Raw genomic sequence first — 13,829 nt, 5'->3', positions numbered from 1 at the left:
CTGAACCATTTCTCCAGTCCATATAGTAGCCCTTTTAATGCATATGTATGTATGTATGTATGTATGTGCGTGTGTATGTATGCATGCATGCCTGAATTAGGGAGACAAAAACCAGTGTTTGAGAAGAGCTCTGCCTAGTGTGGTTAGCATAGGCCTTTAATCCCAGGACTAAAGTGGCTAATGCAGGCAGTTGGCTAAGAGTTCTAAGCCAGCTAGTTCTGGTCAGGGCCAGCTGGCAACAGATAACCCAGTGTGAAGTATGTATCACCATGAAGGGCCTGAGTAGCTACTTGTCCCTTCTGTGTTTAACGTTTCCATCACTAGAAGCTCAGCACCACACAACCTTTCATTGGAATAGTGAAATGAACTGTAGCAAGTGCCAGTATGGCAACCACTCTGAACTTGCTGAGATGAGGCTGTCTGCTATACACACCTGCCATCCTTGTGAATCCAAAGCAAGGCTGGGCTAACATGACAAGGCCATTTCTCAAAAGAATAAACATGCCAAAATGAGTTACTGCCCATGTGTATCATATCAAGTCCCCAATCCTGAGACTACTACCAAAACGTATAGTGGTCTTATACTAATTCTTAGGTTTCTATTGTGACCCAAAGCATCTTGTGAAGAGGTTCATTTCATCTTCCAATCCCCAGGTCACACTCTATCAGAGGTTGGTACCAGGCCTTAATTGTCCTCCATCTTGTGTTTGTGTATGGAGTGGGCAAGGATCCTAAAGGCGAGAGCTGAAACAGAGGCAGGAGACCATGGAGGATGTTCTTACTGGCTTGCTTAGCCTTCTTTATATAATTCCAGACTACCCGAATAGGGGTGGCACTGCCCACTGTGGACTGGGCTCTTCCATCTCACATCAAATATTAAACAAGAAAATGCCCTCACAGGAGTGTCCGTAGCACAATCTTATAGAGGCATTTCCTCTCGTAAGATTCTCTCTTCCCAGATACATTTGTGTCACATTGACAAATAACATCTGGCACGCTGATGGACCGCTGAAGAGGAACTCAGAAGAGGAACTTACAAGAGGAACTCACAGCACTGCCACCTTCAGTGGAGCATAAACTTATTCTTGTGTAAGTCTGGTTTTTGCTTACAGACAAGCAGGGCGGCCACTGTGACAGGAGCAGTTAAGTCCACTGGGGAACATCTTATTTATAAACATTGAAGACATCTGCAGTGACAAAGCCATTTTCTCGGATAAATTATGTAGCTATTAATTATGAAACTACCATGCCCAGCCATCTCGAAAAGCAGACAGCATTTAACATTATTTTAAGATGAGCTGACTTGGCCAAAGGTACTGTAGTTAGTTTTAATGGGTGGAATAGATACAGTAAGTCTATCCTCCAGAGGACTTTTTTTCCTATTTCCCCAAATGCTGATCTGAATTAACAGGGCCTAATGCATTGCGCTAATGTATCTTTCCTTGTGACTGCTCTAAAGCAGGTGTGCGTGAAGTTAACTTCAGGGCCTCATTTAGGTCTGCATCTTACAACTGAAAGGTCCCTTTGGACTCCTGGAACCGCAGGTGGAGCTGCTGCAGATTAAGACTAAGTCCATGCTAAAGCCTAGAAGGGACGGACGTTCCCTTAGACCCTGACAGCTTTTCTCAGACATCAGCTCGACCCCACCCTGAGACTCATGCCTTATGCTCTAAGGTGATGGGATCATGATGCAGTCAGACTCCTTCAAGCACCTGCTGTAGCTACTTTGATTCCACTTTTCTAGAGAATGCATGGGTCCTTGCTGAGTGTGTGCAGTTGCTAACCTTATAGATGTGTAGACTGGGTGCCACACTGACTTCTTAGATGCAGAGGCCTACCATCCAGACGCAGCAAGAGGAAACTGTGACTGACTTTCTACACCGATTGCTGAGTAGAATGAACTAGAACTCCTGCTCCACTCAAGGATCGAGCTTCAGGGCGCTGAAAGAGGGAAGCAGCTAACATTAGATGTATGTGACTGAGTCTCACTGCTATTAAAAGAATTAAGCGGTCTAGCCCAAGGAATCTGAAAGGTAGCAGCTGCCAAACAAATACCAGTCTCAATGAAAGCTTTAAGATGAGCTCATTTCAGTACCAATGCAGTGATTACAAGTAAGACATGACACGAAGCTCCAGGGTCTGACCTCAGTGACCCTCGGCAGGGCCCTGCGCACTGTTCTTTGAAGCCAGCGGCTTTGGGGACACCACCCATTTTCGGTGTCTTCTCATTGACCAGCAAGTCTACTCAAATAAGCTTCCCAGGCGGCCTTTCTGTACATCTCTGCGGCTTCCAGGCGGTCAGCGGCTGCAAGTATTCCCCGGCCTACAATGATGACATCAGAACCCCGTTTGCCAATCACTTCTTGGGGACTATTGTACTGCTGGCCAAGGTGATCCCCTGAAGAGAAACACAAGCTATTTAACATGATGCAAACTCAGGAAGCAACAAAGGAAGTGTTCAGAGAACATTTACGATATAATATACCATATTATTCATAACCCTTTCTACTACAATTCCATCATCCATCAAGTTCTCAGCCCTAGCCCCTTGTTTTTGGAAACAATATAACCCAAGCTGGCCTTGAACTCAGGAATCTGCCTGCTCCCCAGTTCCAGTATTAAAGGCACATGGCACCATACCTGGAAAATGACATTTTATTAAAATTATGTTGTTCTAGAAACATTATGTTAAATAGATTTTGAAGCTTTCAATTTTTTTCTTTCTTTTTTTAAATAGTTATTCATTCATTCATTTATTTATTTATTATGTGTATTTATTATATTATTACACTGTAGCTGTCTTCAGACAGCCAGAAGATGGTTGTGAGCCACCATGTGGATGCTGGGATTTGAACTCATGACCTTTGGAAGAGCAGTCGGTGCTCTTACCAGCTGAGCCATCTCTCCAGCCCCTCAATTTTTTTTTCTTAAAAGATGTATTTATTTATTATATGTAAGTACACTGTAGCTGTCTTCAGACACCCCAAAAGAGAGCGTCAGATGTCATTATAAATGGTTGTGAGCCATCACATGGTTGCTGAGATTTGAACTCAGGACCTTTGGAAGAGCAGTCAGTGCTCTTACCTACTGAGCCATCTCTCCAGCCCCTGATGCTTTCAACTTTTAAAAGCCTAGGTTCTAATGTACTACTATCCAGTGAAAGAACTGAGGGGCCTTCTATAGAAGTCAAGCACAAATGCAGCTTGCTTTGTGCTGAGGTACAATGCTAAACAGATATAATATTCATATCATCTCCATGCCTCCCCACTGTTTTAAGGTCACTATAAATACCTGCATTTTACAGTAAAGTCGAGGTTAAAAGTAGTTTTCTGAGGCTGGCTATGGTAGTGCATTCCTTTAATTATAGCACTTGGAAGACAAAAGCAGGCAGAACTTTGAGTTTGAGGCCAGCCTGGCCTACATAGTAAGTTCCAGGACGGCCAGAGCTAAAATAGAGAAATCCTATCTCAAAAAAAGTCGTTTAGTGTTGGGGCTGGAGCTCAGTGTTGATAGAACTTGCCTACTATGTGCAAGGCCTCACTGCAGTCGGCTGGAAAGGCGGGCACTCAGGTGTTCAAGGCCAGCCTATACTGCACAAGACAAAGCCAGGTGTGGTTGTGCACACCTTTAATCCCAGCAACAGGGAGGCAGGAGGATCTCTTGAGTTCAAGGCAGTCTGATCTACAGAGATCCAGGACAAGAGAGATCCTGTCTAAAACAAAACCAGAATATACAGAGTAGAAGGGCAAAGAACTCTTTTCAACTGCAGTTTAAAAAGTTACTGAGAATCGTTGACTTCCAAGGGTACTTAGTCTGTGGAGGTCTATCTACTCCATAATGTGCAAAATTTGAGACTATTTAAAGTAACTCCAAACAAAAGGCAGTGTTCCCCCCCCCCCCCCCCCCCCGCCCTCAACATGGCAATACTATATAAAATAATCCTAATAACAGTGCTTGGGAAAAAAACTCAGTTCTTTTACACATCTGGCCTATCATCCACTCCTTCAGTTCTACCATCTGGGTAGAGCTGACGATCAGAGTTCTTCAAGAGTACTCATCTTGAAAGACCTTCTGATCTAGAACAGATCCCTAGAACTGACAAACACTACCAACTAAGCTACCTACGCTCCAGGGAGCCCGTCTCCTACAGAACAGGTACACTTTTGTAGGCCGGCAGAGGGGAGCTACTGGGAACTAAAGTCTTGTGTCAGCTAAGCACACACTCACTATTCAGAGCACATCCAGGCCTTATCTGTGACAGTTTTACATCCTGGCTTGCTCCTTTCCAACTGCATTTGAGATGGTTGCAAGTTTAAGAACCACAGCCAGGCACTGGCACATCAAAGTTGCTGATGGTCATCTAACTGTTTAGCTAAGGGTTTTCCAGACCTGCTGGAACACAGAATGCTTCCTTTGGGTGGGATACTCAAATAGGAACTGCTAACCCAAAATATCAGGTTTCTAGTCAGCATGATGGCACATGCCTTTAGCCCCAACATTTGGGAGGCAGAGTTAGATTAAGCAGATCTCTCCACATTCCATCTCAAAAGTAGCCTTCTATACTAAAATTAAACTGTCTTACATAGTACACATTATTACCAGGTCTAAAGGCTCACTCATCGTTCTAGATCAGTGGTTCTCAACCTTCCTAATGCTAAAAATGCTGACTTGAACCAACCAAAAAATTATTTCATTGCTACTCATAACTGATACGTGACCCCCCCCCCAAAAGGGGTTGTACCCACAGGTTGAGAACTGCTGTTCTAGACTAAGACAACACCACCACAGTTTACAACATGATATTCTGCCCGACGTGGATAAGGAAGTGAGTTTGGAAGAGCGTAGCTAGTGCGCATACCTACCTCCTGTTTCTAACTGGACTCCTGGGGTCAAGTGAAGAAACTCTGGTTTCATGCTGACTCGGGAGCCAGAGATAAAGCCAATGACAAAGTCACAGTGCTCCTCAGCCATCCCAACCTAAATGGGACACAGCAGGCAGTATGACAAGAACGCAGTAACACAACTAAGGTCCGGAGATGAGCCCTTCGCCCAAGGAGCCATGCTTGAAAAGATCAGACAGATGCTGCAGGGTTCTTCCTTGTGACAATGCCTGATGGCTCACCTACTTGGAAGACGGATCTGAGGTGTGTGCCATCACAGACAAACAGCCACACCCTCAAGACCTAAGCAACATAAGGGACAGCTTAGCTTTCAGTCAGAACTCACCCCAGACCTTTGGCCTTTGACAAAGAAAGCCGGCACTTACGGTCCATTCAGGGTTTAAATTCGCCATGCTGAGCCATATAGATAGTGCCCTATGGGCACTAGGGGCACGTGTGGTACACAGACAGACATGCAGGCAAAACACCATACCAAAAAAACGTTATTGTGGTCCTTAAAGTATCTATAAATATCATTCATTCACTTTCTAGATGTCTATCCGATTAGAAAATTTACCACAGAAAAACATGAAGAGCAACTTCAAATTTGACCTTTATCTTGAGTTTTGCCTCAAGATAAAAACACAAACAGGAATATGTCTAAATGGGCTGGAGTACAACTCAAACCCTTCACCTGCTTCAAGATCAAAATGTCCAACTAGTGCTAATAAACTGTCAGAACAGCTGCACTGAGGAGGGCTCTGGGGTGCGGCCAGGGCTGCCTCCCTCGGGCTTCAGATGAAGGTATTTTCTTGCCCTAGAACACAGGGCACAGCCAGACCTAGGCCCCTCTCACCCAGCACCCCAGCACTTACTGCTGCCTTGGTGTAGTTCCCAGTGGCCAAGGAGCCGGCAGAGCTCATTTCCGCAATGAGCAGGCACGCTCGATGCAAAGGCAGACCCACTTCCTGTAAGCCCTTCACCACTCCTGAGCCTGGCACCACGTGCGCATTGACCACATCTGCCCAGGAAGCTATTTTAAAGACGCCACCTGGGGAGAAATAAAAAAGATAGTTGTTCGTTTTCAAAGATAAAACTGTAACCTTTTGCCCAACCAACTACAGTATGAAATGATCTTCTACTAACAAGCTGGAGCTGAGCACTTTATCAATAGACCCATGGTTCCATCTGTTGGCTAGGTGAGAGGTCACAGTGAGGAAAACTCACTGTGAAGAAAAGTGCAGTACTTGGTTTATCAGGACACTGATGGGCTGTTCCTTTGTTTTGCAGATTTAGACCACCGATCAAGCCTATGCCATTACAGAGGGACAGAGCTTGAGCCGCGTGACATCCTGAAACTCCCCGGAAGACAAGACTTTCCATCCTATAGAGATCTCTCAGCAGTTTACCCTCTACAGGTTTTCTTGGCTGTCCCAATCCTACAGGCAACTCTATATATTTGACAGACAGTAAAAAATGAAGATTTTTAAAAAATGAAAAATCATGAAGAAAGGTTATACTTCAGCCGGTAAACTAAGCAATGTAGTCCTGGTAGGACTCATTAGTACCTGAGGTAGTAGATAATTCTACTTGAAAGAAAAAAATTAGGTGGAGGCATGCACTAAGAAAGAAGTCATGTGACTCCAGAGTAGTGAAAAGCAGACACAGCACACACCAAGGCCGCTTGTTTCTGAAGAGCAGAAATCTGCACGAGAAAGCAGGTGTAAGATTAAGCCTTTCCCAGGCCACCTACAGGATCGTCAGCCTGTCTGATATTAAAAACTTAAAAAGGGAAAAAGCGAATGAACACATCCTGCTAAGTAGTACTTTTATACTTCTCTTCTGTTCTTTGCTATATTAGCAATTTTCAGTCAGCACTGATACATCTTGTTCTGCCTGCCCAGAACTCAGGCACCTTCTGAGTGCAGCTCACCCATTTTCTTTATGGGAATTGACAGGATTCTCAGTCCACAATGGTTAAACAGAGGTCGACCGTGTGGTGGCAGGAGCAGGTGTATTCCCCAGGCCAGCTAATGAAGGGAGTCGACACAGAGGTAGGAGTGAGGCGTGGAATTCCCTACCTGGGAAACAAGTCAACAAAGAGAGCAGACTGGAGAACACGGCTGAGACACGGAGAGAAGCAAGGCCAGCTCAGTGCCTGACAGCTCTTTCTACTACTGCTGACTCTCACGAGCCAAAACACCTCTCCTTCAGCCAGTCCACTTCTGAACGCACTTACTTTCATACTGCTTTTTAACTGTGTTTCCTATGTCAGCAAATTTCCTGTCTTCAAATATTAAGAACTCGTGGCGTTTCGCCAGAGCCGTCAACTCCTCCATCGCATCCAGAGTAAAATCATTCAGAATATCGACATGAGTTTTGAGCATGCAGATGCTGGGCCCCAGGGCATCTGCTAGCTGCAGCAGCTCCCTGGCCTCCGACACGTCAGCAGACAGACACAGATTGCTCTCCTTCTTCTGCATTAGCCTGAGCAGCTTTGAGGCAAGCGGGTGGATTCCAGGCAGCTCCGCTCGAGCACCAAAGCTGAGTTCTTTGCACGCTTTCTTCTCAGGAGGGGGAAGACCGTTCTGATTAGCTGCTGAGAAGACGTTCTCCTGAATGAACCTCTTCACTCTCCCGACCATCTCCGCGTCGATCTTCTCCTGCTGCTGGAGAATGTGCAGCATTTGCGACAGGGTGCACACTGCGTGGAGGCGGATGCCCTGAGCCTGCAGCTTGTCCCTGCCTCCCTGCTCTCGGTCCAGCAGCACGATGGCATCAGTCACCTTTAGACCCTCCTTCTGAAGAACTTCAACAGTCTCCAAGACACTGGCCCCGCTGGTGACGACATCCTCAATGACCAGACAGGTCTGCCCCGGATTAATCTCTCCTTCTACAAGGCGCTTGGTACCTAGAAAAGAAATCAGCATGGAAGATATTTCAGCTAGCACAAGATGTATCCCAAGTCTATGTTTGCTATGAACCTATAAAGACTATTAAATCTTACGTGTGAGCATTTACTTTGAAGCTACTTTCTGTTAATCCATGTGCCACAACTGTTTTGTTCACTATCTTCTGTATTTCCAACTTGTCAATTATATACAGAATAGTTAGAGTAAAACAAATTATTTCAGTGTGTAACAACTCATTTTTCTTTCCTGAGCAATGTGGAGTTTTTAAAAATATGATCACTTATACAGTAATGAAAGACAGAATAAGCCAGTATCATCAATAAAATAATTCCTTTCCCTCCCATATTGATTATAAGTTTACCAACTTATAATCATGACCAACTGAACGATTTGCTTTTTAAAAAAGCAATTTAAAGTGTGTGACACACACTTGTCATCTTAGTACTTAGGAGGCTGAAACAGGAGGCCTTACAATCAGCCTAGGCCATGCAAGCCAGCCAGGGATCTACAGTAAGACCCTGCCTCAAACAAAATAAGGGTTAGGGAGAAGGCTCAGTGGATAAGAACACTGCTGCTCTTGTAGAGAACCAGGTTCAGTCCCCAGTACCCATAGGGCAGCTCACAACTATAACTACAGTTCCAGGCCCTCTAATAGCCTCTGCTGGCACTGCATGCATGTGGCACACATGCACACATACATACATACATACATACATACATACATACATACTACAGGTAAAACACTCATACTCATAGATTCAGACGGGAAACATTTCACAACTTCTTCCACAATGATTTATCCAATGTGACTTCTCCACCCTTAAGCCCCACAATAATCTATAAAATATAAGTAACTCAGGCTCTAGACTTCATAATCATTTTTTGAGACTCAATTTTACATTTTCTACTCTGTATTATTGTGATACTGTGTATTATTTTAGTAGACATTTTAGGTGTGTGGGGGCTTACTGGAGGGATCGCCTTCCCCATAGTTAACTAGGTTTGCTTAGACTGAAGTAAGACAGAGTACTTGCAGACACGCTGATAAAAAGCTACGTGAACATTTGTGACACACAAGGAGGCAGAACTACGTTCCTATGGGCAGATAATTTAGTTTTAGCTTCAAACTCTTATAATAAACTAACCACTCAATGACACATGGCCTGTGCCATATCCTTCCTCCTCCCCCACAATGCCATGGCTGTGCGGGCACGTGTGTGGAAGTCAAAGGGTGGCCTGCAGGGTAAGTTCTCCCCTTTCACCACGTAGGACCCAGCGCCCAAACTCAGGTCAGAGTTAGCTGCAGGCTCCTCAACCCCCTGAACTACCTCACTGTCCTCTCACAAGTCTCAGAAGCAAGCCCAAGACATTACATAGTTTATCTTCAAAAACCTTTTTTAAAAAAACTAACAAAGCACCACCATGTCAAACAAACACAAATCTTGTTAATTCTCTAATATCATTAAGTAACAACTCAGCCCTCATATTTTTAGATTATTTTTCAGGTTTTAAAGCAAACACACCTGACACAAACCCCAACAAAAAGCATGTTCCCAAGGTGTCTGTGTAGTTTCCTAAGAGGGGTCTTACACTTCATGACTGCATACATTTGAATGTAAACATACCTACAAGGATGCGCCCCTAGAACATTTACTGATGAAGGATGGGCCAATACAAAGGTTGGGGCTCACCAAACACTTTGTTTCTATTGCCCAGTCAACAGAAAGCATTTCAGACCCAGAAGATGGGAAGGTCTTCTGTAGATAGAGTCAGCACAGCAGCTGAGCAGGCCTCTGAAGGGCACTCAAAAGCTCTAGTAAACACCAGGGCCCGAAGGAGAACAAAACCCTAACAGGTTACATAGCAACTTGAGCCTTATGCTATTTTTATTTTACCGTAATCCTTTGTTTCCTTCCGCCTAATGAGCATGGGAATATGATTGGCTGAGCAGATAACCGTCGCCAGTGGTAACGCTGTATAAGGAACTCCACACACACTGTCAAAACTGATCCCGGCACTTTTGGCAGTTTGGAATAAAATGTCTGCGACCTGGAAGAGAAGGAACACATATACTTTCCGTTATTACTGCTTCAAGTGATATACGAATCATGCAACAGCAAAACAGAAATGGAAAGTCAAGCCCCCAGGAGCGTTTGGAAGATATAAATGGATTATTCATAACAATTTACCATTTGAGTATCTAAACTCGGGAGAGAAAGTATCAAGCAACTGATTTAGCCCCATCACAACAATCTTTAAAAGCTGGTATGCAAGCATAAACACCACAAACCTGCTCCGACAGATTCAGGCCCTACACTGAGGGCAACAGGAAAGGTGTTAGGGAGATTCTCCACACTGAAGAGCAAAGATGCTTTCCAGAATCCCATCATCCTGAATCCATGATCACACCTGGCTCAACGAAGACTCTCCTAAGCATAGAGCCTACTGTGCGAAATACAATTTATCTTTTCCACAGAATCATTTTTTGAAGGGTGGAGAAGGGTGTCCAAGACAGGGTTTCTCTGTGTATGTAGCCTTGGCTGTCCTAGAACTCGCTCTGTAGACCAGGCTAGCCTCAATCAAACTCAGAGTTCCACCTGCCCCTGTCACCTAAGCACTGCAACTAAAGGCATTTGTCACAGATCAATCATATATTTTGTTTGTTTGTTTGTTTGGGCTTTTTTTGTTTTTTTTGAGACAGGGTTTCTCTGTGTAGCCCTGGCTGTCCTGGAACTTTCTCTGTAGACCAGGCTGGCCTTGAACTCAGAAATCCGCTTGTCTCGGCCTCCCAAGTGCTGGGATTACAGGTGTGTGCCACCACTGCCCGGCTCAATCAATCATATTTTAATGTTAGACTGTATACTCCCACCCAACACCACCTTACTTTAAAATAAAATCTTAAAGCTCACAGTTGCTTTGTAAACCAGGTTAGCTCTTTAAAATACTTTATTTTTTTGTATATCTATCACTTACTCTTGGGGTGGGTGCAAATGAGAGTTTTTTTTTTTTTTAAAGATTTATTCTATGTATATGATTACATTCTAGCTCATTTTCAGACTATAGCTGTCTTCCAACACACCAGAAGAGGGCATTGGATCCCATTACAGATGGTTGTGAGCAATTCCCATCCCACGTGGTTGCTGGGAATTGAACTCAGGATCTCTGGAAGAGCAGTCAGTGCTCTTAATCACTGAGACATCTCTCCAGCCATTTATTTTTGAATAGATGTTCTGAAGCATCAAGACTGGCCTCGAACTCATGTGGATGCCTCGTTAACCTCCTAGGGCTAAGGGTAGTTCGGTGATAGAGCATTTTGCCTGGTGTATTTACAGCCCCGGACCCAATTCCCAGTAACACACACCCACACACCTACACCCACACCACACACACAATACACACACACCACACACACCACACACACACACCACACACACACACACACACACACAATGCTAGATAAGACATGAAAATTGGAACACTTGTTTTCTCAAATTAATATTATCACTTCCCTAGGTCCACAGTACTATACAATACATATTTCTTCCTGCAGACTTTTACTGATCTGTCATACTTTGCACACACCTAAACCAAGATGTATAGTAATTGAAATTTAAGATTACAAAGTTAAATAAATTTCATGAGTAAGCCTACTAGACATTCTGAGCATATACCTAAAACATAAACCCACTAATCATACAAGAGGCGATTTGGGGAATTTGTTTTTTAGTGAGATAAATACTATAGTTTCCCTCCAATTGTTTATGTGTATACACAACCAGTCAATTATAACTTATTCCTAGGAAGTTAGAAGCATATAATCTATTGCTTTTCTGGTTGGGGGTATATATTGAGAGCACCTATTTACATAAACCTCTTTAAAATTTTAGACAGTTCTTGGTAATACAGTTCCTAATCATAGTAAGATTCCGGATTATGAAAAGCTAACAGTTCAAACCACGTCAATCAGGGTTTCAATCTACTTATAACAGTTAGGCAAAATGGGGACCAAGAAACAAATCTTATGTGTATGTGACAGGAACAGTACACTTGGGGGCAGAGGGGTTGGTTTTTGTTAACAGGGTCTCCCTGTAACCCAGGCTGACCTCAAACTCACAATTCTCCTGCGTTGGTTTCCTGAATGCAGGTATTACAGGTGTGCACCACCACACCTGGCTACAAACCTATGTCCTGATAGACCTCTGCAAATAATGGAAATATTCTACAGTTATACTAGCCAACAAAGCAGCCACTAGTAACTTTTAACTATTCCATTAGTTTGTTTGCTCTTGAGACAAATTTTCGTGTAGCCCAGTCTGGCCTTGAGCCAACCATGTGGTGGTGGAGCTGTGATGACCTTTAACTCCTGCCTCCAGCCCCAGTGCTCGATTAACAATTCTGGCAGGCACATCTGGTAAGGGTGTTTTCTTCTGCCTAGCCTGATCGCCTGAGTTCAATCCCTTCGACCCCCCAAGACAGAGGGAGAGAATGCAGTCCTTCAAGTTGTCTCTCAGCTTCCAAAGTGTACACACACACGCCCCCAAGATAAACGTAATAAAAACTTTACAATGCTGAATATGTACACGGGGTTGCTAGCAACCCTTGCAGCCATTTCTAACCTTTTATTCTAAATGCTGTCTGCAGGCAGTTTGGCTGGCAGTTTGTTATGCTAGAAAGCATTACTTCACGGCCGACTTGGCGATGATTCATATACAACCGACTCGAGGTTTGAGAAGCGTCAGGTTAGAAACCTCTAAGTGTACACTTTATCTTTATCACACCCCCCCCCCAAAATCTGCCTTTCAGGTGTCCACCCCATGGCTTTAATTTCTTGCTACTGGCATGTACTATTAAATTGAGTCCTTTGATCAGCTACTAATTTCTCCACCCTCCCGCCTTTTCCTCCCTAATTGTCACTTTCTGAGAGTTAAGTACACAGAACTCACTTAAGGACTTCGCCGCTGGTCAGAGCCCAACAAGATATCCTGACTCCCGCAAAGCACGTGTCTACACCGATCGGTCAAGAATCAAGGTCTCAAAGTACCCGAAGGCTCCGGATCTCCAAGCTCCTCCACACTCTCCAGACCAGCAGTAGGGTGGGCTTGCCTGCCTGGTCTGTGGCTCTCTCCTTCACCCCCAATTCCGGCCACCCCGGCCACCCCCTGCTCTCCTTTCCCGCCACCCGGAGCCATCCCGTCCCTCTGGGCTGGTACCTGACTCAGAAGACGCGGGCGTGACACGATGCCCCGCAGGTCGATGTAGACTGGGGAGGAGAGCCCGCTCTTCAGTACGAAGCTCCCGAACTTGAAAGCCTGCACGTCGTACAGCTCGGAGACCAAGGGGCCCAGGGCTTGGCGGGCGACCTCCATTCTCGCGCGCTCAGTTCGCTCTGGAAGCCCAGGAGCTCGGGGCCGTGACGTCACCCACGAGCCCCGCCTCTTCCGCCACCCTTTCCGGCCTGGGCCGCGGGGTTCTTTGCGTGCGCTGGATGCTTCCTGGTTGGAGAGCTGGGTTTTAAAAACCTGCGAGCTTGATAGAAGTCTGATCTCCCCGAAGGTGTCAGTAGGCTCCGTTCATTTCGTTTTCTTGTTTTGTTTATAGCTTAGCGCGCCTTTCTCTGCTACAGTCACTGCTAACAGCCACTTCCCTACTCTCTCAGGGTTTCTTTCCATAAAATAGAAATCCTCTGAGACAGAGCCTTTGACTGCCTTCTTGTATTAATTTCACAGCAGTTGGCGTGGGGAGAGTTTCATAGTAATTTGCACATAGAAATATAAAGCAGGTCATTGTGCACTCAGGGGCTGGCAAAGAAACGCGTGCTTACTTTAGACCACCTGAAGTGTACTGGAAGAAGATGGGTGGGGCCAGTTAAGAACGACGAACTGACAGGATAAGATCGGGTATCTGGAAGGATGATGTTGGGCAGTTTGAAAGCCCAAGCATATTTGGTTTACAAGTCCTTTAGCTGGTTATGTGAACTCCTGTAGTCCTAGCTGCTTAGGAACCTGAAGCAGGAGGATTCCAAGTTCAAGGCTGACCT

General features: G+C 44.9%; 1 protein-coding gene across 1 annotated transcript; it reads right to left on the bottom strand.

Moving 5' to 3' along the window:
* Positions 1-771: 771 nt before the first annotated feature.
* Positions 772-13,214, bottom strand: Umps (uridine monophosphate synthetase). The gene is made up of 6 exons (XM_052158481.1): positions 13,003-13,214; positions 9,688-9,841; positions 7,120-7,791; positions 5,756-5,931; positions 4,863-4,977; positions 772-2,398 (listed from the first exon to the last, which is right to left on the bottom strand). The coding sequence occupies exons 1-6, from the start codon at positions 13,156-13,158 to the stop codon at positions 2,226-2,228; spliced, it is 1,446 nt and encodes a 481-aa protein (XP_052014441.1). The 5' UTR covers positions 13,159-13,214; the 3' UTR covers positions 772-2,225.
* Positions 13,215-13,829: the final 615 nt, after the last annotated feature.

The sequence above is a fragment of the Apodemus sylvaticus genome, chromosome 15, assembly GCF_947179515.1.
Source record: "Apodemus sylvaticus chromosome 15, mApoSyl1.1, whole genome shotgun sequence".
Lineage (NCBI taxonomy): Eukaryota > Metazoa > Chordata > Mammalia > Rodentia > Muridae > Apodemus > Apodemus sylvaticus.
The sequence above is the reverse complement of the archived record's forward strand: the minus strand, read 5'-3'. Positions and strand labels throughout refer to the sequence as shown.